Consider the following 24,594-nt stretch of genomic DNA (forward strand, 5'->3'; position numbering starts at 1 on the left):
CCAAAGTTACTTTCTCATCTAAATTCCTCTTGTTATAATTAGGGTTTATCTGCTAATCTTTTGCCCTCCATGATGGGAAACTACCCCTGGAATAGAATCATTAGATTGAACTATAGGGAACTGTCAATATTTAACATTACTGATTTACTAAATGGCGATTTCATATGGTTCAACATAATACAAAAGCAGTCACAAACCCAATGCAGGAGAAAGCAGCTTCCCTTTGACACTGGTTCTGAAACACATCTGAACAGCTTATTATGATTACATTTGGGAAAGGTAAGACCTTTAGTAGAGGAACAAACACTTTTTCATCACAAGTAAACTAACATTTGTTATCTACTTCCAGCTTACAGAGTGCTTTGTGTAAATATAATTTCCCTTAACTCACAACAACACTGGGGATGGATGTCAGCACACAGCTTTTCACACACTATTCGGAGTGTCACTGCGGGTATGCCCTAGAGTTGTGGGGTGTATAATGGTCTACCATGGTTCCAGTCTGCATGTCCACACACTAAAGGGTATTTCAATTAACAAAAAGAATAATGTCAAGAAAGCCCTGCCACTCACTGTGTAGGATGGATCAGATAAGATGTAGTTCCACAAACACTAGGATGAAGTGCATAGATGCCCAGGGACAACCCAGGTTTCAAGTGTCCAGCACTTTTGACAAGGACAAGAGGTCCTTGCACTCCCTCAGCTTTCTATTGGTTGAAACTATTGTTAATTTCAGCGTGGCAGTCTGAGGCACCATTCAAGTTTCAGTCTTGAGTTATCTTCCATGCATAAAGACACCAGAAAAAAAAAAATCTACTACAGAACCCAAACAGATGAGAACTCCCCAACTGATTTATTTCATATCCTCAAAGAAAACAACTGTGATAGTTCTGCAGGTGTCATCATACCTGCCCTTTGTTCATTCTCTCTTGCAATAACTTTTTTTTTTTTTTTTGTGGTACGCGGGCCTCTCACTGTTGTGGCCTCTCCCGTTGCGGAGCACAGGCTCAGCGGCCATGGCTCACGGGCCCAGCCGCTCCGCAGCCTGTGGGATCTTCCCGGACCGGGGCACGAACCCGTGTCCCCTGCATCGGCAGGTGGACTCTCAACCACTGCGCCACCTGGGAAGCCTCGCAATAACTTTTTTACGTTTCATTGAGTACCTACTATGTGCCAGGCTCTGTTTGAGGACAAGGGTCAGCAAACTACAAGCCCGAGGGCCAAATCTGGCCCCCACTCTGTTTCAGTAACTAAAGTTTATGGAACCTAGCCGGACTCATGCATTTACATGTTGTGTATGCCTGCTTTCTGGCAGAGCTGAGTAGCTGTGACAGAAATCATGTGACCCACAAAGCCAAAAATATTTACTCTCCGGCCATCGAGAGGAAAAGTTTGCTGACTCTATTTTAGAGAAAGAGGATACAGCATTAGAAAAGAGAAACAAAGTCCCCATGTGTCTTGAGAGGCTCCTGTTTAGAAGATCGCATTGGACGAACTCTTATTACTTAAACTAAGGGGCAGACCGAGTTTGACCTGTGGGATCAAAGTCAATGCCACTGCTGAGGGCTTATAAGGAACAAGAAAAGGGATGACAGGTGTGGAGACAGATGTGCAAGAGGGGGTTAGAGAAAGGATTAGTTAATGTGGAAACCAGCTGGAACAGGCGGGCCACAGGGATTCCCACCGAGGGGCACTGGCTGGGTTAGGTGGCATACGTATCAGAATCACCTGGAGATATCAGTAAACGTGCAGGCTACTGGGCCCCACTCAGGAATCTGAATTTGAGTTCCAGAGGTGTGGTCGAGCTTCCACATTCTTAGCGGGTGCCCCCAGGTGATGCTGAAGCAGGCTCAGGTTTGAAAAGCGCTGGATTAGCGTTGAGTTTTAGTGAGCAGTCGGAGGTGCTCCCCACGAGGTCTGGCCTGAAGTCCACTCATGGCAGGTGAGAAGGGGAAAGAACCGGGGCACAGACACACAGAGGTAGATGCAGTGAAAAGGCAGTTTATTGTCTATTAATACTGTACAGAGGAACAGAGAGAAGCCACAAGTACAGCATCGGCTGTCGCTGGCAGTGTTATTTCTGAAGTCGGTTTTTGTTTTGTTTTTCATCTGAAGGAGACAGAACAGTCAAAGTACACTTCAGGTTACAAAGTACAGCAGCTATAGCCCAGCAAGTCTAATTCAGAGTAAGCACAACAGGCTCCCAACCCACCCGCAATCAACCACCAAATGGATATATTTACAGTGATGTCACTCACCCCGAGTGAGCTGCTAAAGCCAAACATTCCAATCAACAACCTACATTCACTGAAAGCTGCATCAGACACAACATTTTCTGGAACCCCTGTATGATGTTGACTCTTTTAAGTCAGGAGTTTGAGAGGATGAAAGAATGTTCCAGAACCCCACAAAGGACAGGACTCTTTTCACTTGCCAGAATGGGATATGACAGAATTGGAGTTGGAGCCACACACAGACCAGTTGAGATCAGGCATTGCCCGGTGGTCTCTTTGTACATAAAGACTTGTTGCAAAACCAAGTGACTGGATGTCTGCCTGACCACCTCATCTTGAAACCGAGAGGTTCCCATAGTAACAAGGGGCTAGGGCACACAGCCTCTCCCTACCACCCTCAGGCAATTGCATAGTTCTTTCATTTCTGGAGTTGTTGCCATGACACTACGGTTGACAGTTGGGCCTGAATTGGGCCTGTTGGAGGGATTCTGATGATGAAAAAACTAAAATGATTGGCCTGGGAACCAGAGAGGTTATTTTTCTTGAAATGGAGAGTGTGTTTAAGACCTTGCCTTGTTGGAAAAAGGCTCTTGGTCTTTTAGGGTAGTAGAAAAAGATCCCATCCTAGGAAAAGATGCTGCTTGGAAGGAGAGTCTAACAGGAAGAGGGAGCAGATTCTTAGGCTTGACCTCTGACCTCTGGTGTCAGCCAGACAGATGAACAGGTGTGGGTGAAGATCTTCACGAACCTGAGTGTGACTGTGATGGGAACTCAAGAATTTGGCAGAAAATTGAGGAAAAAAATCCAAGAACTCTTAAAAATTCAGTATCTCCTTTATGGATGGATAAGAATAATTCTTTCCAGTCTCTACTTAACTCTGAAAATAGGATGCAGCCTCACTGATATGTACAAGGTCAAGAACTCCTGGTAGCTTTTATATTGTTGGTTTATACATTTATGCATACTGTGTACATTATGTTGATGGTCAGATGCTTCTGACTCACCATTTTGCATGTGTTACTCAAAGGTACCATAGTGAGTGGTCCCTTAACTTCAAATGTAGCAATTACTCCTTGAATATGTGAAAGAGTTGAACTCAGATAACTGCTGGGCTTAGCTTTCATTTAAAACAGCTCCTTTAAAACAGCTATCTCCTTCCAAAAGATCGTTCTGTATTATTAAAGGTGTGGCTCAGAGAGCTATCAAGCCATATAACAGGTTGTCTAATGACAGGTATAGAAAGCTGGATCGTACAACCTAGGACTATTGGGAAACACTGGATTTCATGCAGTGCTGGTGCCAGGGCAGGTCATGGGACCTTTGTTCATGCCCCCCAAGGTCTGGGCTAGTGCTATAGAACTCGCCAGAAAGTTACCTTAATGGAATGGAGAAATAATCAATCAAGGGTGCTCTCAAACTCAAGCTTCATAATGCATCTAAATTTCATTACAAAAATATTTTTCCTTAAAAAAATACATAAATGTAAACTATTCCATTTCTATAATCACTCCCTACTCCCATGTATATCATGCCACTCGTCTTACACTAGAATGAATGGGCACACCCCTCAGGTAAGGCTCCATCACACCATTTGAGTCCATCTCTCTCGCTTTTTCAAGCTATGCCAATTGTGCTTAAAAATATGCTCCCAGACCCAGGTAGGGGGGTCCACAAGTTCACCTCCCTTACAGTGGGAAGGACTGCAGGAGGTCACACATTGCATGAAGCCCACCCCAGGAATGTCAGAGTGGGACAGTGCAGGCTCAGAAGGGAATACAAGGAAGTATTTGGTTGGTAAACATGCAGAGGCAATGCCCAAGCTCTGCCTACTTTATTCCACCTGGGCCAGACCTGCTAGGTTCTGCCTCAGGCTCCTGGGATGAAATTCACAGCTCTGAAGAGGGCTGGGTAGGGGTGGGGAAGAGAATGTTGTGTTCATACAGCTTTGGAATACAAACTGTGATTCTGAAAGGATAGAAAAGAACATAAACAGCGATGCTAAGGCAAACTTTCAAATGGCACATCAGAACTCTTTTTTTTTTTGTCATTCGTTTTGTTAACATCACAAGGCAGATACATTCTGTAAACATATATACCATACAGTACGTTAACCATAGGGGGGGAAAGAAAAAGCCACCCTGTCATTCTTTTCTGTCTGTATTTTCTGTTCTTTTACTCCAGAAGGACTGCCTGAAGTCTAGAGGGAATTTTGTGGTTCATAAGATGTACTTTTCTTTTAATAAAAATGCAATGACTTGCAAAAAAATAGCCCCAGGTGACTAGTAAGAGGCAATATGGGGAGAAGGTGAACCTGTAGAAACTTAGAAAATAGTCACAAAATATTAAAAAGTCATTAATTTCAGGAAACATTTTGTTTCCCTGCTTAGTAAAAGAGAGCACTGAAAAATTTTTACAAAAGTTAAGGCTGTCCAGATCTTTGATGCAGAAAGTTTGTGGTTCCCCAAAGATATATATTATATTTTCACATTGAAAGCAAGTTTTTCTGTGCTACAGTGCCGACCTTTTTATTTTAGACTGGAGAGGAGAGGGGACACAGAGGCCTATTTAAGTCATATAAAAATTAAGGGGTAGGGGATGAGGTTGGTCTAAGGATCCCCAGGGAGACTGCTCTTTGAAACGTCCAGGATGTAATCTTTATTCTAGCCTTTTCTACATTCAAATAGTAAGTATTTTGGTTTTAAAATGGAGATTTTTATCATGTGGTTTGCTGAAGCTATGAAAATAGAGACACATAACAGCATCGCGCTCCTCATACGAGATGGATTTTTCTTTTTCCCTAGAAAATGCGGGGAAGTTTTCCTGATTAGACCAGAAGACGTCTACACAATGAAGGCGAACTGGCAGCAGGAATCCCAGATGCCATCTTGTGCATTACTTGGAGATGTTTTGCGATATATACCATCACTCCGTGTACCTGCTGGGTTGTACTATCCAACAGGACAAGAGATACCTTCTGGCTCTATCCTAATCGGTGGAGCGACATATACCTTGATTATCAACTGAGGAGCTTCTAAAAGACTGCATATTTACACAGTTTCTGAAACTTTTAACTATGCCGAGAACTCATGGTTTCAATAATGAAGGTACATGTCGCGAAAGTACAACATAAAACTGCTCTCGCCTTGGAATGGTTTTTGTTGTAAACAAAATAACACTGCAGGAGATGAGAATATTCCCACAAGGAATGGGCCCTTTGGTGGATTAAACTCCACAAGTGGGTCTGGTGACAAACAGAGATGGCTGAGCTTCTAGATTTTAAGTAAGAACAAAAGAAATCCTCCGTGCATATTCTGTCTATGTTCATCTGTGTTTTACATTGACAGGGTTAGTTTCTTAAAAAGGAAGAACTTGTTTAGTGGTTCAGTTTTTGCCTCTATCGCCATATTCCCGCCACCTCTTTTGCTACCCACTGGTTCACTGGCATTAAATAAATGGTGTTTGTCAAGGACGTTCTGTGGTCCCTTGAAATGATATTCTGCAGGAAGTGAAAAGAAATAAGCTGTTTTCAGACTTGGCCTCAACATTTTGCTCCAGAGACGATATCGTAACTCTAGGAAATTATATAGAGATGGTTTCCCCCTTTTATAAAAACTCGCCCCTAACCAAAATAAAAAGCCTCCTTGCATGTAGGAAAAACATTTATCCCCAGAAAGTAAAATGGACTAGGTGGGAATCTGAAGCAGATAACGTGTCATTAACATTTCAGAAAGAGTCAAAGCAAATGAACTCTAGCATTTGAGTTTTCTGAAAGCCTTTGAATAATTTTAGGAAACCATGTTTGGGGTTTACCCAGAAAAGAATTCCCTAGCCCCTCGTCCTCTCTACTGCCAATATTGAGTGATGTCGCTGGACACTGTCAAATCACCTTTAGAGGCAAATGATTTTGCTTACATAAGGAACATAATATAATTGTGGATAAACGAGGCACAAGGTAAAAAAAGAAAACCCCTTAATTTTGTCCTACTGCACATCGAAGAGAAAAAAAAAAGTCAAGGGTATACAAGTCATCAAGATTTTTCAGGATATCTAAGGTTTATCATTTTAACTCTTAAAGGAGCTTTAACTCCATGCCATTGAGAACCTGTTTTAAGCAAATGCAGTGACCCTCTTTTCCCTCTTTCTCCTCTTTCCATTTAAAGGGTTCTGAGTATATGATTTGAAAAGAAAGTCCAACTAACCATGAGCTCAAAAATGATCATGGTTTTGCAGCTTTATTACTGATTCTCTGATTAGTCTGGTGATGTAAGTCAATACCCTGTATTTCTGAAGGGCGTGATACCATACATAATAAAGTGTTTACAGAGACAATGCCAGTACCAGCAGGGAAGGCAGAATCTTCACAATCACAACTCTGTTTATATTTTCACTATGAAGGGTAGTTCCTTTTCTCTGCAGATGGGATTATAGGTCTCATCCCGTAAAAGCACTGGCTGAAGCTGAACCTCCCACTGCAATAGGAAAATGAGGCAAGCTATACAAACACATACGCCATATTCAAACACACCTTCGTTTACTGTGGCCACACATCATTTTAATAAACGTAACACATCTTACTTGAAAACCCATTTAAATGATAAGCTTTACCAGTAAAAGTAGAGAGAGAACTCTCACAAAATTTGCTAATCCCTATACTAATTATTGATAAATGAGAGCGCATATTATCATTGGTCTTTTAAATCTCACGTGTGGTTTTGTAGTGAGAGGTAAAGACCATTTTATTCATGAGAAACTAACTCACTGATGGAAGTGTAAGTCAGGGAATGATCTGTCCTGAAAGACTCTGCTTCTGTTTATCAAAAGTACGCCCAAGGCTAAATTCTATCATTCCACTCACTAACTGTGCTTTTAAAAACAAACTGAATAGTCTTTTCATCCCCAAATGAGTAAAAATAGGATAAGCTCTGGGAAACTTTTAGATTGTTTCTTTCTAAATAAATTATTAAAATCAGAGATTGTCCAAAACATTGAAGCTGCTTTCTTTTTCGCTGTAAATATGTTTCTCTGGAATGTCTTCTTCTTCTTTTTTTTTTAACCTTTAAATGATGCTAAAATGACCATTTGCTGAGGAGCATGAAGCTGAAAGTTTATAGGCAGCAAAACCAGATATTATTTCTAGATAATAGAACAGTTTTATTCAAAAAAAGCTTCTTTGCTGAACCTGAGATTTAGAGATAATTCCCTCAGCTGTTCAAAACCAAGCCATGGATGGAATCATCTTAGAAAGTAGAACTTAGCTTGTTATTTTTTTCCTTCTTTAACTTTTTTTGGTTTATATATTGGTGATAAAACGACTTACTTTGTGCTCGTTAAAAATGTAATTATTTGGGAAAGATTAACTTTGAAAATTAAAAAATATTGTTTTTCCCCCTTTTAATTGGAATAAATATAAGTTCAAGCTAAAAAATTAAAAATAATAATAGATTTAGCACTAAGATAGCTATTTAGGACAAATTGAGTTGGTTCTGTAATAAAATTCTCTTAAAGGTTGCCTTACTTTTCCCTCATCTACTTTCCACAGAAGTTAAACTTGATGTAGTACATCTTACCATATGTTTTTTGAAACTAGGTTCTATGGAACGTAGATAATTTTGTGAATTATCTGCAATAATGCTATGAACATTTGGGCAAAAAACTTAAAAGATATCTCTGTTTTAAAATCATTTCAGGGCTTCCCTGGTGGCGCAGTGGTTGAGAGTCCGCCTGCTGATGTAACGGACACGGGTTCGTGCCCCCGTAGGGAAGATCCCACATGCCGCGGAGCGGCTGGGCCCGTGAGCCATGGCCGCTGAGCCTGTGCGTCCGGAGCCTGTGCTCCGCAACGGGAGAGGCCACAACAGTGAGAGGCCCGTGTACCGCAAAAAATAAAAAAAATCAATTCAAATGTTACAGCTTTATTTCATTACTCTATTATTATCTTACTATATTGCTTCCCTTTGGTTTTATTATACCTGTGGCTCTTTGCTTTGGGGCAATGCTGAGAATTGTTCATTGTGTTCTAGATAAAAACCATCCTTTGATGTTCTGGAATCTTCAGAAGTTGAAGAAACAATGCTTGAAGAAGCTCAGCTATGTGCCACTCACTTAATCAGTATTTGTGGAACGAATTAAAATACTTAAGGTGAGAAGATAGGTCTTTCTTCATCTTTTAAACATTTTTTACATTTTAAAGTTTACTTCTGTGGGGGGGGTAAACCTACATGGTGATGATACGCGAAATATTCTCTTTCTCATGGGGACACAAAGAAAAGAGTCCAGATGGAAGGCTCTGGAATCAATGGGGCAGGTGAGATGAAGAGTTAATTCAGGAACAGCACCGTCCACAATGGAGCGGAAGCATCACAGCAACCACTGTAGGTCAGAAGAACTGTTTTAGAAATATGGTCACTATAGAGAAACTCCTCAAAATGACCCCTTCGTTGAAAACAGATGAACATGATCAGAAAAATCCGTGAAAAAGAAAACAATATAAAAATTTACACTCTTTTTTTTTTAGAGAATAGAAGCAAGGCTCATGGGTTCGCCTAACTTTGGAGATCACAGCTGATGCTCAAAACAATGCTTGTTTCATGTCCTTAGAAAGTTAAAAATGGTGCTTCTTATATAAAGGGTCCATCAGTTAAGTCATAGAAAGAGAGACAGCTGCTGATGGGCAGGTTATGGAATCAGTCCCTACAATTCAGTTATGACAAGCACTGGGTTCTCTTCTTTTACATCAGTTTCATTTGTTTTAACAGAAAGCCAGAGATGCACAATACTGTAACCTGGAAGCTTATATAAGGCAGCAGAAAGCATCACCCTAGACTGGACAGACTAAGTAAGGTCTACTTTTGGCTACACTAGCAACTGGCTAGAGCCCATAGCATTTTGCCACATGAGATATAAAAGCAAGGATCCACAGCGAGGGAGGCAAGTGAGAAATCAGTGACGTGGTGATGTGTGACTACATGATAGGAACACACGACAAAATGAAACCCCCGATGCCCATGGATTCAATTCCAGTCAAGTGAATTAAGGCTACTAGATCACTGGCTGCTAGGAAGAGTCCATTCCAATCGAGCAGTAAGGAACCGATTCCCTCTTGAAGACACAAGGAAAGGTTTAGAGGAAAAGCAAGTTCTTGGAAAGAGTGAAGCACACACATGCACGTTGTCTCTGAGCTGAGGAAACTGGAGAAAAAAAAACGAAAGGGAAAAAAATAAGAGGGATCAAAGCAATCCAACTGCAAGGCAAGGCAGGTGTTTGCTTCCAGTTCACAGTATCGCAGTTAGTGGTACAGGGAGGTCTACGTAAGTGGTGGAGAGCACAAAGGCTGCCCAGAAGAAAAGGGAAGAAAGAAGTGGTCACATGACAACACAGCATTGACAGCGCTTTTTCTTTTGGGTACCTGGGGCTGGCTCCGTGGCCAGGCTTTCTTCCTTCCCTTCGGGGGATGAGGGCTCTGTGGTGTCTGAGACGGGTCTCCCGGACACCAGCTCAGCTGCGTTCCCATCAATAGTGGACACATCTGTCACCGTCTTCTCCCTCAATGACTTCTCATCGTCTTCATCAATGAGGACCAACTCAGCCTTGATGGTTTCATCATAGCCTAGCACCTTCTTCGTCTCTTCTTCATCCTCGATATTTTGGTAGCCCATGAAAATCATGGTGACGGGCTGATCCAAGTTTGCCTCCGGCCCTTCAGTGCTGGGGGCTGGAGCCTGCTGCCCTGGGTTCCCAGAAGTATGATCTTTCCTAGACTTATGGACCATTTCTAACTTGGCTTCTTTGCAGAGCATATGTTCCTTAGGGTGGCTGAGGCTCCCATCTGCAACCACAGTCCTTTCTGACACGTACCCTCCTCTTAAGCTTGATTGTCCAGCCTTCTGAATAAGCTCTTCTACATCCTTTGAGCTTAATTTGTGCACTCCGTTTTCTACTATGGTGCCTCCTGAGTGCACCTCATACACTACTTTGGTACCATCATCAAAGACTTTGACTCCTCTCTGATGGACCCCCTCTGGGCCAATGGTGGATGTAGAGAGAATCTTGGTCTCTCCTGTTTGTTTGTCTTTCTCCACATTAATTTCCATGGCGTACACAGCTTGAATGAAAACAAGAGAAAGGAAGTGCATGTTACAACAAAAAAAGCCAGTGAATGGTTAATAGCCAAACAGACAAAAAAAAAGGTGCTGTGCCCTTTCTAGTCTAACTGCCAAGCATCTTGAGTGTTAGAGTGAGTGCACTGTGGACAGAGGTGGTTATATATGTGTTTTAACACAGCAGCTAGATGCACTGGGAAGACACATGTACAGAGTTACCATATCTCAATGGCACTCACACTTCCCAGGAAGATGAGCTAAAATAAGGCCACGAGCGACTGCTGAGATCCAGTGCGACACATTACAGGGAGGCTGTAACATGCAAGTTTACCTTGATCGTGAGCATACCTTAGGCTTACAGACAATTTTAAAGCCCTTGGTTAAGATGTAACCTAGTTCCAAAATCTTAAATCTCTTTTAAAAATTCTTTTACAGAGTGTTCTACTGCTCTTTAGACACTTCCCTTTTCTGTAACGAAGATTACACAAAGGATTTTGCAGGTGGTACATAGCCATCCTCTACTGTACTCTAAAAGGGGATATTTATAAAAATTGAACGCTATGAAAGGAGTCAGATTATATGCTCTGTAAGCTTCAGTCACTTTGTTAGGTTTCTAAGATAAGAACTAGAAAAAGAACAGACTAGAGGTGGCGTCAACCCACGACACTGCAATTTGAGGACTATACTCACAGAAAGTCTCTTTCTTCCCCCATGCACGCACTGCCAAGTCCTCGAGATTCTGCCCCATACCTCCTTCCCACCTGCCGCCTTCTTTCTGTTCTACTGCCACCACTCAATCTGAGACACTACTTCCTCTTCCCTAGATATCACGAGAGCTTCCTACATGGAAGCTTCCTACATCGGACCTTCCCAGGTCCAATCTTGGCCTCTCCAACTCATCTCAAATCCTGCTGCTGGTCTGAGCTTCCTAAGAACCAGCTCTTTCCTGTCCTGTAGACTTACATGACACTCCATAATTTCAAATCTATTACCTCAGAGACTCCCTGTGAGGCACATGGCCTGGATGGGAGGGAACTCGGCCTCAGACCCACTGAGCCAACTGTCCCCAGACACCCTTTCCCTGAATGACCCACAGATACATCAAACTCTGCAGCTGCAAAACTGAATCCATCTTCTCTCAAAACTCCCCCGTAGTCTTGGTATGAAGTAACACCAGCTCCACTACCTAGTCTTTCAAGCGAGAAGCCTCAGAATCATACCTGATTTTTCCTTTTCTTCCTAATTACCCAGAGTCAAACAACTGCTGAGACTAATTCTATTTCAGATCCATCCCCATGCATCTCCTCACCACTATCTCTATCACTACTGCCTTAGACCAGGCCCTCTTCGGCACAATTACCTGTGTTCGATTTTTAACTGCTACTTCTGTCTTTTCATCGCCAGTGGGCCAAAGACAGCTGAGGCCCCGTTTTGCATGGCCAGAGGAGCAAAGAATGGTCTTGACATTAAAAAAAAAAAAAAAAAAAAAAGTTAAAAAAAAAGGAAGGAGGGAAAGAACTTAAGAAAGAGAAAAGGAAAGAAAGAATTTAAGAGAAAAGGAAAAAAAAAGATATGCAACAGAGACCATACGTGGTCCACAAAGTCTAAAATATTTATGATCTGGCCCTTTACAGAAAAAGTCAGCTGATCCCTGCTAGCCTAGGCTCCACCCTGCCCACAGAGCTACCTTACTTACAAACCTTCTGTTGGCTCCTGTGTCTGCAGAGGGTAAACACCGAACTCCTTAGCTTGGCATGTGATTACCTTTGGCATTTATCTGCAATCTTCCTTTCTTGTCTTGTCTTGCGGCCCCTCTCATTCCACATACACTCCGGCCATAACAAAGTTCTCACTATTCCCAAGACATCCCCCCATTACTCATCCCTGTGCCTGCTGTCCCTCTGCCTAGACTGCCTTTTGTCCCTCCTCCACTGGCAGACCCTAGAGTCCCATGTCACACCTCTGCTGATCATGGCCGTTGAGTCCCTACCTCTTTCTGAAGAACTACAAGTTCCCCAACTGTGTTAAAAAGATCCAAACTATCTTTCCAATCACATATTTCATTGCTTCCTTTCCCTCTAGAGCGACCAAAAAACACCATCTCACACCTAACATTTCCTGATTTTAAGATTCCCTTCTCTTGAAAAGTCCTTCTTTTGAGTTTCTTTATATTCAAATATGACTCATCCATCGATGCCCAGGTCAACAGCGCCCTCTTCCATGCGCTTTCTTTGATCGTCCCATCTCTAAGTCATCCCTCTCTTCTCAAGATTCGCTGAACACTTCTTCTAAACCTCTCTGAAGGCACTTAACACTTTCCATGCAGTAATATAATTATCTGTGGGAATGTTTTATTAGCTCCATAGATTCTTAGGATCCTTGAAGGCTAGTTTTTTGCCTGACATCTTTCTATGATTCCCCCTCCCTCCCAACACCTACCTTAGAACCTTTTGTAGAAAAGGTACCTGCTATACATACCTGTGTAACAGTTGCTACTAACTGAGAAGTCTAACTTGTTGTTTTAATCTAGTCACAAGTACTTTATATAATCTGACACCAATGAAAAGGTACACACAGTGATTAATGTTTGTACTGGTTAAAAAAAATAGCCAACAGTATTATTCCATCTGCTTGTGTAATAAGATACAATCTGATCACGGTTAACACTTAACTAAAAAGATTTGAAGGAAAATCCAATGCTCGATTTTTCATTGTGTCTGTTTTGAAAGTTTCACTTGCTCAGCACAAAGATGTTGAGTTTCCTTAAGTGACACAACGGGAGGCCAACCAATATTTGTCATAAAGGTACATGAGATCACACAATGACGGTGATATCAAGAGAAATATCTGTTTCTGTTATTTCCTGATTTTCCACAAAATGTGTTAGCAAAGAAATAGAATAGGTACTTAAAATTTTGCAGGGGCTCCAAAAGCCCGTTCTTTAAATATTACATTTATATTAAAAAGCACAATTTGGGGTTAAAATCTTATGTCCTATCACTATTAACACACTCACGGGACATATTTATAAATAAGAAAGGTAATGATGATTGTCAGTTATAGATACAACACCGCAAACATCCAGTAATATATGAACCAAATGATATATTGAGCTGCAATCAATACAGAGTATGGAATAAAATATTTCTATTTTTATGTCCATATCTGATAGGATACAAATTATGAACATGGGAATCTTTAGGGCTGTCCCTCTCTCACTCTGCCCACCAATGAGAATGCTGTCATTTTTGGTCCAATTTTCCCTTTTCTGCCATTATAATCCCCAACCTCATCTGGTCCTTGCCTGTTCCTAGAATCAGAGACTGGATTGAAAGGAGGGATGACGAGAAGGTCTTTGCTAGAACGGTTAAGTAGATCCATACAATAAAGAGTTGAGAAAGAAGGAGTTGGATGGAAGAGACAGTGAAAGCTGTGTGGGAGAAAGACAGGGAAGGAACATTCTGTGGCCGTGGATGACGCTTTGGAGAATTATATGTGGATGGAAGTAAAGGGAACATAAGTGCTTCTGGGTGGAGATGTGAATTGGATCCCTTTTAATATCCTTCAGGAAATATAGGTAAAGAGCAGAGTTTCTTTTTAGTGGGTTTTCTTTTTTTTGTCTGTGATTTTAAGCTGTATTTTGTTAAGTGTGACATGGCTCTGGAACTGAACCACAAGTGGCATGGATTCATTAGGGTTACAGATTAATAGTTATATTTATATGTTATACACTGTTCTTTCAGTATTTCTAGAATCTGAGAGCAGAACACTTGAAGACATTTTTATAATAAAAGAAACCTAGGTATGTTATGCCATAAAAGACAACATCCATATGTATTTTTTTTCCCCAGATAAGATGTTGGGCTTCAAAGGAACCACATATTTTTAGCAGGTTTCTTCAGGTTTGGTCTCACATACCTTGTCTGCCTTCACTCTCTTCTCTAGTAAGGGGGAGCCAGGCAAACACTTCGAGAAGCTCTGGTTCACACAAAGGCAATATTTTTGTTTGTTTGTTTGTTTCCAGATTTATTGAGATATTGTTGACATATAACATATGTAAGTTTAAGATGTACAATGTGATGATTCGACATACATATATACTGCAAAATGATTACCAAAATAAGGTTAGTTAACCCATTCACCCCCTCACATAACTGCCATTTTTAGGGCTGATAACTTTAAACTTCTACTCTCTTAAGACAATACTTAGACTTTATGGATACATATATGAGAATGTTATTAGACATTCAGAAAACCACACAGGAAGTGTGAACATTTATCTTAAATGTGTTGTTTATGAATAAGTATTTCTATTTTGCTCCAGTTCTCAGCCAATAATATCCCAAATGTGAACGAGGGTGGATATGAACCAGTAGGAAAATAAGACTTACATTTTAAATTCAACATTTTGTTTACGAGGCATGCACACAATTTTTAAAACGCTTCTGCTTTTTACTCCTGCCAAGTAGCGTATACCAAAGACCTCTCCTCTCCCTTACATCATGCCCTCATCTCTAACCACAAAGAACACTCTGGAATCTGCCCTTTTCTTTGCTCAAGGCTCCCCATGCCACAGGTACACAGTGATGAGGATCGTTAAGGGCTTGTTATCTAAGCTCATCTTACTGAAAAAAAATGAGGAGGGTGGTACTGCTCAGGGGAGGAAACTTTCTGGGGAGCCCTTGAAAGAGATTTTGAAAGAGCCCCATGAACAAAAAGAAAAGTATTTGAGGAAGGACCAGGAGACAGAGAAAAAAGAAAGAAGACAGTCCAATGGACATCGCAATGATGGGATGACTGAAATTTGGAAGTACGTCTTTATAAAATGATATATTTAATTATCGCACCTGACACAAGTAAGGAGAGGGGGGCACCAACTGGCATGATTCCATTTCAGGATCGAGACAAGTGCACACAAGACAGGACTCTGCACTCTGTAAGGACAGTCACTTCCTTTGACTCACTGTGACCAGTGGGCAGAAGAATAAGGCTGAGGGTCCACGTGTAAAGTATAAAAAGACACGCCCCACTGTCATCAGTCAGTAAGATGGGAGGTGTCGGGGGAGGGAGAAAGATAGTAACTCTGAATTCCTATTCAAGTCACATCCCAATTTGGGGCCTCATTTTTCCCATTTGTACAATGAAGGGTATTTTTTTTTTTTAATTGAAGTATAGTTGATTTACAATGTTGTGTTAGTTTCGGGTGAACAGCAAAGTGATTCAGTTATACAAATACATATATATACATATACACACATATATGTGTGTGTGTGTGTGTATAAATATATATATATATATATGGTATCCAGCTTTGATATTCCATGGTGCCATGAACAGCCTGTGTGGCTTGTGAGTCAGTGACGTGTCAAGTACTAGACGAGGGTGATTGACAGCCAGACCAGGACCACCACCCAGCGGTGAGATCACCCCAATATAATGATCGTCAAGTAGCTGGCATTACACATGGAATGTGGAAGAGAAACAATACATATGCTTGGCTTATTGAATGAACATACACATGTACAGTCTTACCCCTTTGAGTATATGATTGTACATATACATGTATGTTCACTCCTTTTCTTGAGGTTGGAGATATAAAATTGGCATTGTGATGTCAATAACAATGAAAATGAGGACATTCATTCAGAGTGGACCCTCCCTCTCATCCCAGAGGGCAATCTCTAACTTCAAAGACCAGTAATCAAACATTTCTTCGAATCAACTGTTTTCCCAAGACACTGTGGTTTCAACAAAAATAAGTCAGCAAGGGCACGATGCTGAAGGACAACAAAGGCCAAAGCCGATTCTCATATCGATTTTGCTTCAGTCTTTTTGGTCAAGAAGGGCAGTTTTCAGCCTGAAAAGTGCCAGAAAGAAATTGCTAAGAGGTCATTGAAACCCAGATGAGTAGAGAAGACTGGAAAATGATAAAGCACCCAGGGATACAAATGCTGTCAGTGCTTTCGGCCCTGGGCCTCAGTTCCCGTATCAATGAATTTGTCTCAAGGATTTTATATACCAGGAAAGGCGCTGGAGGCAGTGACTCAAAGTTCTGATTTTCAAACATGAGAAGGAAGGAATTCCATAAACTACATAGAAACAGCTTGACATCAGGGCTGGCTGAATTCTAGAGTTAATTTTCAAAGAGCAGAAGCTAGGCACATGAATCTCATTTTCTTTTTTCTTCAAGGTCTCTAGGCAGATTAGGCAAATGCCAGAGATACAGCATTTCTGGATCATCAGAAAGTCCCTATGTCCTTAAGCTGTCAAGGCAGAAACACGTGCCTTGAATATCAGGACGATTGCCAGAACTTGTCACTGGTTGAAGGGCCATGCCCCATAGGTGCCGCGTGAGGATTCCCAAGGGCCAGGAGATCCCTAACGGCGAGCTGCAGGCCTCTGACTTTGGTTCCAACTGTTCAACGTCTTTATCAGGGAAATGATGATAAATAATGCAAGTGTGCTTTTCAGATCTGAGACGATAATTAACTGAGAGGAAAAGTTAGTGTCTTCGGAGCCACAATCACAAGCTGTAAAAACCCGGACAACAGAGAAGACAGTTTTCTCCTTTCAGAACTGTTAAACCCTTTATTCAAATGAAATCTAATGCAGAAATACAATATGGAAACACAAGCGCCGGGGAGCTGCTGTGCTTGAAATGGGAGAGAACACCAGGGACCTGACTGCCAAGTCCCCTCACCTCAAGCCCTCCCCACCTTCCGGAGGCTCCTCAGTGACCTCAGGCCCCCGACACTCCCGAGGGACACTTTAACAAGGAGAAATTTAATAGTCATATGAAATCTCCCAAGGCCGACAGATGCATAGCTCATCCTTACTTTTGCCTCTTGAGATTAGAAATAGAGGATTTTGTGGGTTCTTCTGCACGTGATAAGGTGAAGCGGTATGTGTGCAGTTGTGGGGAACAGACCGCTCGTCGCCACTGAAATGGTTCTGGAGTGATGAGTCCACTGGACAAAGGAAAGGAGGCCCAGTGGTGGTGCATGTCGCATACCTCTGAGGCTTTACCTTAGACCCGAAGCTGGAAGGCTATGATGGCAACCAAGTGAGTCACATGGTCTGTGGCATCAAGCCCCGCTCTGTGGGGTGACAGGCTCAGCCCAGAGTGCACACGCTCGGCAGCTCTGAGCCTCGTACTTCAGAGACAAAGCGGGGAGCGTTCAGAGGGGGACACGCATGGCAGAGGGTGTCAAAGCAACCTTATCATCTCAGGACCAGCTGAAGAAACCGCGGCTGTGGGTGTTAAGGAGATGGAAAGTGAGGACCTGGGAAAGACAGGACCTGACTGCCATTTTCAACTACTTACAGGGAAATCAGAACTTAGGTTTGTTCTGAGGGGCTCCAGAGGGCAGGATAAGGACCAATGGGTAGAAGATGAAGGCAGCAGACTAACGAGAGTTCCACCAGAGGAAGCACTTCCCAACTGTCAGAACCAATTATAGACAGGATGGGCCACCTGGAGGGAGACCCAGTCTCATGGCGGGTGACTGTGGTTTTTGAGGGCCTCTTTGCAGGGCTTCTATCCCCCGGATTCCATGTTTGAATGAGGGATTGGAATAGATGCTTCCTGAATCTGCAAAGCAATGATTCTAAATAAATTCCCATTTATACAGAATCTAAAACCTCCCAAACTCCAAACAATCGGATATTTGTCATAATACTGAGTAATGACCGGTGACATTTATGAAAATGGCCCTAAGATTGCACACATTTCCAAAAGGACGTTCCTAAAGCAAGATGGATTATATCTAGGAGAAAGAATTCCATTAATGGTGAGCGCCATTGATTTGCATGCCATTCACGCTCTGAGTAGTCACTGTTAGCCATAACTGACAATTAATCTGGATGTTCTACTTCAAAAACAGCCTGGGCAAAGCAGTTAACCACATTAAAGGCAATTCCTTTCAAGATTCTGCGTCTGTGTATTTCCACAGGAGATACATTTATGCAAATTAGTTCTTAACTAATAAACAAAAGTACACGTAAGCTTATTTTTTAGAAGATTTTGAGCACATAATACTTCTTAAAAAATGCCTTTGCTACTTGGATCTTTATGTTTTTACAGTATCTCTGAAGACGAAGGATGCTAGCTTGTAATAGTATGTGTATTCTTAGGCACACAGCACTACAATCCCAGCAACAGAACACTCTTGAACTTTCTATTGCTTGTCTACCAATCCTTTTCATATCTCTTAAAAATCAGTCCCCACACACTGGCCCTACCCCACCTCCATGAGCCGAGCCATTAGCTGGGTCATACTGCATGTCCTGTGGGGTGCAGAAACATGTGGAAAGGGGCTGCAAAGCTGTTTACGCACAGCTATTGGGAACTACCAACACTAATAACAAGCAGGGAGGTATGTGACTTTTGAAGAGTTATTATCCCCAGCTGGTCTCAGAAGTGCATTCTGGAGCATTTAAAAGAATCCACAGCTTAAGTCACTGCCAATGGTTCCTTTGTAGCATGACTGTAGGCTGCAAGTCTGGCTTATCCTTTAACTATCCGGGGATCTGTTGGCCTGGCCTGGGTTTGACCAGACACAATTTACAGTCCTCCCCGCCCCCCCCACCCCCCAACTCTAGAACCCCGTGAGTCTGTATGTAAAAGTAACATGATGCTAGGATGTTTACAGAGACACTCGGTAGATACTGAAATTTAGCCAGTGCGCGTGACAATTATGTCAATACTTGCTTGCCCTTTTATTTTACTTTTATATTAAAATAAGGAGGGACTACTTGCCTCATAAAATATTCAGGTTGGCCTGTATAAAGGATTTCCTCTGACTCAACGGTCCACGATTATTTTGTCTTATAAAAGGTGTCCTTAGGTGACTTAAACATAAATTTACCTAGATTATGTAAAGCATAATCTGATGTTCAGATTCAAGTTCACCTACATTGTCACGAACTGTACAACCTTGGCAGTTCATTTTTCCATTCAACCCCGGCCCTCAGTGCAATTCTGTGAAGAGCAAAAAGATCAGTATAGAGATTTATTGTTCACGGCTGTCCAGTTCTGATTTCCGAGGCACGTTCGCATTGAACAGAGGAAAGCAGAGCTCTCTATACGCTTTACACTCACAAGTGTATTATTTTCTAAAATCCACAATTGTGAGAAACATTAGCAAGAAACATATATTCTTTAAGTTCCTCCTTTTATTTCCCAAACATACCATAGTAGTTAAATAACTCCAGAAATGGGAAGACTTTGAGAATATATATGTTCACAATATACACACAGCTCGATTCCCAAAGGATTCCAGCAACATACTCATACGCTTTGAAAATACTTTCCCTCCAGCTTCCCGGCATAGCTCATTTGATCTTGTACTATTCCAATATGGAAAATAAAATTCCCTGGAGGCAGAGTGCAAATGAACTTTAAGAATGAGGACAGCTATAAAGACCACAAACACAAGACAGACTCCTCTGAAGTGGGAAGAAAAATGCTTTCTCATTTTCTCAATACTCCCTCCCCTTTGGTCCTCAGACACCCAGCAGGGCCCAGTGCCTGCCCTGTGTGGCCACTCTCCATCTGAAGCTGTGCTGAGGACAGGGTCCCCCCTATGTAAGGATATCTGGGCAGCCCTCATTATTAAAGCTCGGAGAAACGCAAGCCCCATGGTCAGTCCTGGCATCAAAACCAAATAGCTCCCCAGGACTTACCAGCTGCCCTGCTGGTTCCGTCCTGCCCAGGTGACGGTTGTGCTGTTCGTGAACAGAGGATTGGCAGGTCGGGGAGCTGGGAGGAAATGTAATTTACTGCATCTGGTAGCAGAGAACAGGGAATACAATTAGGCACAGTGTTGGGAGGCCCAATGGGTTCACTGCCGAGACAGCAGCTTGTTTGCCCTACATAATGGACCACAGAGGCGGCCACTGCAAGAGAGGATCAGGGTAAACAAAGACCAGCATTTGCCCAGTGACTGGTATTCAGTAGAGTAGCTGAGGTAGGAGACATCCTGGCCAGAGAGCTCAAGCCCCAGGACAGCTCTATGTATTAAAAGATTCATCAGAAAGCTCTAGATTCTAAGAGTACAATGAGTTCGGGGGGGGGGGGGGAAGACAGAGACAAAGAGATGGACTAGTGAGAGCCATTATAAATTTGGTGGAATTGGCCAAATGTGGGACCTCAAACTAGAAACGTGCCTTAAGCAGAACTGGAAAATAGATTTGGGGCTCTTTCCTTAAACTGGAAATATAGCTTTATGTGCCTGATTCATGCAGAAGACTAATTTTGTAGGCATTTAAAAAAAATTCCAGAATTTATCCCACAATTTCAGTACTTCTGGCTGGTGTTTCAGCTAGAAAATCCTGAGATTTCAAATAACAGCACCCAGTGAACTCACCATGAGCTCAGTTGCAAGAAATGAGGCCGTGCGACAGAGGGAGACCAGCTCTGCTTGGGAAAATACCTTGAAAGCCCACTTAGGGAGATGAGAACACAGAAGTCAACAGGCATGCCAAAGTATTAGAGGAGAGGAGGAAACCACTGATGTGAAACAAGGAGAAGAATCTGTGTATCCCTCAGAGAGAAGTGGGAAAGCGAAGGAACATTCTAGAAAGCTGGGCTCTAGGTGATGTGATTCCTTCCTTGTGTCATGGCCACATCCCAAAATCCTGGAATGTCAATCACTCGTCAATGATCACATGTATCTGCTTACCGCATACTTCCACTGAATGGTCCATAGTCACCTCACGCTCAACATGTCCAAAATGGAACTCTCATCTCCGCTCATCTGCTCCTTCTCCTGTACAATGTACCTCAGCTCACTGGCACCATAATTCACCCAGGATCCTGGGTGGTGTCCTTAACTTCCCCTCCCAGTGGCCAGTTAGTCCCTAGCCTCTACCCACTTCCCACATCTGTCCCGTCCTGTGTATCCCCATCGATACCGCCTTAGTTCTGGCAGGTTTCTTTTTTCTCTTTTAAATTTCATGCAGGAGAGGACTGCAAACAGACACCAGATTAGGATTAGTTCAGTTATATGCTGATTAGACCACTGCTGACTCACGTGTGTCTGAATAACCCAGAATATACTGACATTGGACCATCATGTTCTGTGGGAGTGGATGGGGTGGAGTTTCTCTAAGAGAATGGGTTTGTCTATCAGCCTTTTAGGGAGACGGAACAGGAAGTCAGGAGTCAGCAGGCAGGCAGGCCCTGGGTTGGAGTGAGGCTCTGGTTACTGTCTCTCCCTGGGGCCTCATGTGTGCTGGAGTTGGGCCCTGGGTCGGGCAGACATGGTTGAAGGTCCTTCACTGCAAGGAAGGAAGATGGCCCTTTGAGATGATGGCGGGCTGGGAGATGGCCATGAAGCAGCCTGTAGGGACCCTCTGAAAGGGGCCTGGATTGGAGCCAGAGCCTCTGAGTGTGGCCACATGTCCAAAGTTGCCCATTATTCTCCATGTTGAGCTGCCCTGCCAGCATTCCTCAAGTTAGGTTGCAGCCTCTGCTCTCACTCTGGGGAGCTGTGGGAAGGGTCTGGGCCCCAAGGTAGCACAAGGCAGGACCAGAGGTAGCAGCAGCTGGGGGTAAGTGGGGCTTGAGCGGGTAGAGGGAGATTGCTAACAGTGGCCCATGGGAAGGAGGGAGCAGCAATGTGGGGTTAGAGACAGTTTAGGGGACAAGAGATGACCAGAGCAAATGTGCAGAACTTCTGAGCTTCCCTGAGGATTTCCAGAAATCCGTGGAATGGCAATCACGGTAAATCTGCCTTCCTGCATTCAAATGAGATGGAGACTCAAGCCGTTAAGACCAGGTAAGACTCTGTGGACTGGTCACACGTGTCTGGTACATCCTATGCTACATATAGAATTTCCAGGACATCTTTGCATTCTGAAAGTTTTAGCAGCTAGAAATAAAAGCCACTCACAGGTGGGGAATTCTGCATGTGATTCCTACTGATTACGTTTCAGGCTCCCCGAGAGGCTGCTCCCTGCCAGATGTGAGTGGGTGATGGAGTTACCTTTGCCCAGTGGTCACTGGCTACAGGCCTGAGGACAGCAGCTCTTGTGGGGCTGGGGAGCCATGGCTTCTGCTAAGAGATAAGGGGGTGGCGAGGAGTGGGGCATGAGGAAAAGGACAGGGCAGCCCCTCAATATATCATTAAGTAGTAAACCCTAAGGTTCTGCAGCAGGGAGGGTGTCTGATAGACCAACACCAGGAATAAGAAACAGGGCCTCCGAAGCTTCCACAGGGAGATGTCTTCATGTGGCCTCAGTCAGTAAACTGCCCTCTTCCTGCCAAAGTCAGGGTGGTCTATCATGCTCCTTCCCACCACCGAGAAGGCAGAGAACAGTCACTTACAGAGCAGAGATGTAACATGAGTGCTTCTCGTTAGTTCTGGCACTGATGAAATCTTTATGAAGAACATAGATAGCTAAAGCTAGAGGAACAAAACTGATGAAAACTCTCCTGAAATCGTGACTTCTGGGCAACTGAAGACACACTGAGCTGTCCCAACAATTGGTATGAAGGTGTTTTTTGGTTTTTTGGGGTTTTTTTTGACCACACCCTGTGGCACGCGGGATCTTAGTTCCCCAACCAGGGACCGAATCCGTGCCCCCTGCAAAGGAATTGCAGAGTCTTAATCACTGGACTGCCAGGGAAGTCCCTGGTATGAGGGTTTTGATGTGGGAAAGGTCCCAGGCCACCCCAGACTGGGATGAGATGGAAATCTACAAAGATCAGTCTCAAACAGCAAGGATGAGATGGGCCCAGGACAGACATTTTCCTTTGCCAGTTCTGGCCAAGGGTTTCACACCAGCTCCTCGGTGGGTGAAGAACAGAGGTAGCTCTAGGTACATACCACATGCAATTTATACTTACACAAAACACTGTGCCTATCTAGGGCAGTAAAAACAGCCCACCCAATCGATGAGGACTCTGCCATATAACAAGTGTGTGTGTGGGGTGGAGAGGAAGTGAGGGGGGATCAGAATGTATGTTGCCAAGACATTCTACTCCAGATTGGAATACGTTGCTCTTGATTGCCAAGGCTACCATGTAGTCAAAAACCATTGGTGATCCAGCAGTCCAATACCTTTGTTTTCTCTGAAAAGCACAGGGAGACATGCACAGGGTACCTGAACAGCGGTCGTTACACATGCACACGCCAGCTGCTGGCTCCTTGGCAACTCATTAAACTGGAGACGCTTCTGCTGATTATCTGCAGCATCTTGTACAGTTATGTAATTTCAGCTGGGCCTGGATTCTGTAATCATCGTGTTTTGGAAGTTGGGTATCTGTCCTAAGCATCATTATTCTACAATCATTTTTTTGTTAGGTCTTAGTAACAACAATTTGTTGATTCTAAGAAGGTCTTGGCACTTTGAAATCAAAGAGAAAAGATTTAGACATCCCGAAGTCCCTCAACTGGATGTGCTTCATGATGAGTTTTTACCCTCAGATCACAGAGCGGCCTATAAACACTGACTGCATTCTTGGAAGGACGTGCTCCCTCCTTCAAACTTTTCTTTGCCAGCAGATGTGGTGTAATGGAAAGGTCTCCCCAGACTTAGTTATAACCAGACACGGTAGGAATCATCATCCAGGGCGACAAGGCCATGGAAACTTTTCCCTGGCCACTTCTTGGGATCCCTGAGACTTCTGCATCCTTTTAAGCCTGAGCTCACCCATCCTGTCAAAAAGTGATGAAGGATGGAATCATGAAGGTGATTTTTCTCTGTAGGTTCCCTTCTCAGTCACAATCGTGTTTCTTACCATCTTTATGAACTACTTAGGTGAACAGATGAAAATAGTGGGAAGTACATAGTACAGGCGGAAATGAGAGAAGTTCAGGGTGACAGCGAAAAAGAGAGCAGTGAGAGTTTATAACATGGCTTCATAGATGCTTGTTAACAAGTCATAGACTACATGCATCTCCATGGCCCACACAGCTTTCCCTGGGACATGACATGCAGGCTCCATCCTTTCCCTAATTAGAGAGAGAAGTCTAGGAAAGGCCCTGGTTTGAGAAAAAAAGAAGTGAAAGCATAAAAAGTTGATGTGGGGCTTCCCTGGTGGTGCAGTGGTTGGGAGCTGCCTGCCGATGCAGGGGACGCAGGTTCGTGCCTCGGTCTGGGAGGATCCCACATGCCGCGGAGCGGCTGGGCCCATGAGCCATGGCCGCTGAGCCTGCGCGTCCGGAGCCTGTGCTCCGCAACGGGAGAGGCCACAGCAGTGAGAGGCCCGCATACCGCAAAAAAAAAAAAAAAAAAAGTTGATGTGGACTCTTCCG

The 24,594-nt window shown here is 43.2% G+C and overlaps 1 protein-coding gene across 2 annotated transcripts in view; it reads right to left on the reverse strand.

The window, feature by feature from the left end:
- Positions 1-24,594, reverse strand: part of PALM2AKAP2 (PALM2 and AKAP2 fusion) — a 638,407-nt gene that overhangs the window by 193,729 nt on the left and 420,084 nt on the right. For both annotated transcript variants that reach the window (XM_060300637.2, XM_060300638.1), the window contains 2 exons: positions 20,018-20,119; positions 9,640-10,335 (listed from right to left, as the gene is read on the reverse strand). In XM_060300637.2, coding sequence (XP_060156620.1) covers positions 9,640-10,335; positions 20,018-20,119 — 798 coding nt within the window. The remainder of the gene's footprint in view (positions 1-9,639; positions 10,336-20,017; positions 20,120-24,594) is intronic.

Source organism: Globicephala melas, chromosome 6 (genome assembly GCF_963455315.2).
Source record: "Globicephala melas chromosome 6, mGloMel1.2, whole genome shotgun sequence".
NCBI lineage: Eukaryota > Metazoa > Chordata > Mammalia > Artiodactyla > Delphinidae > Globicephala > Globicephala melas.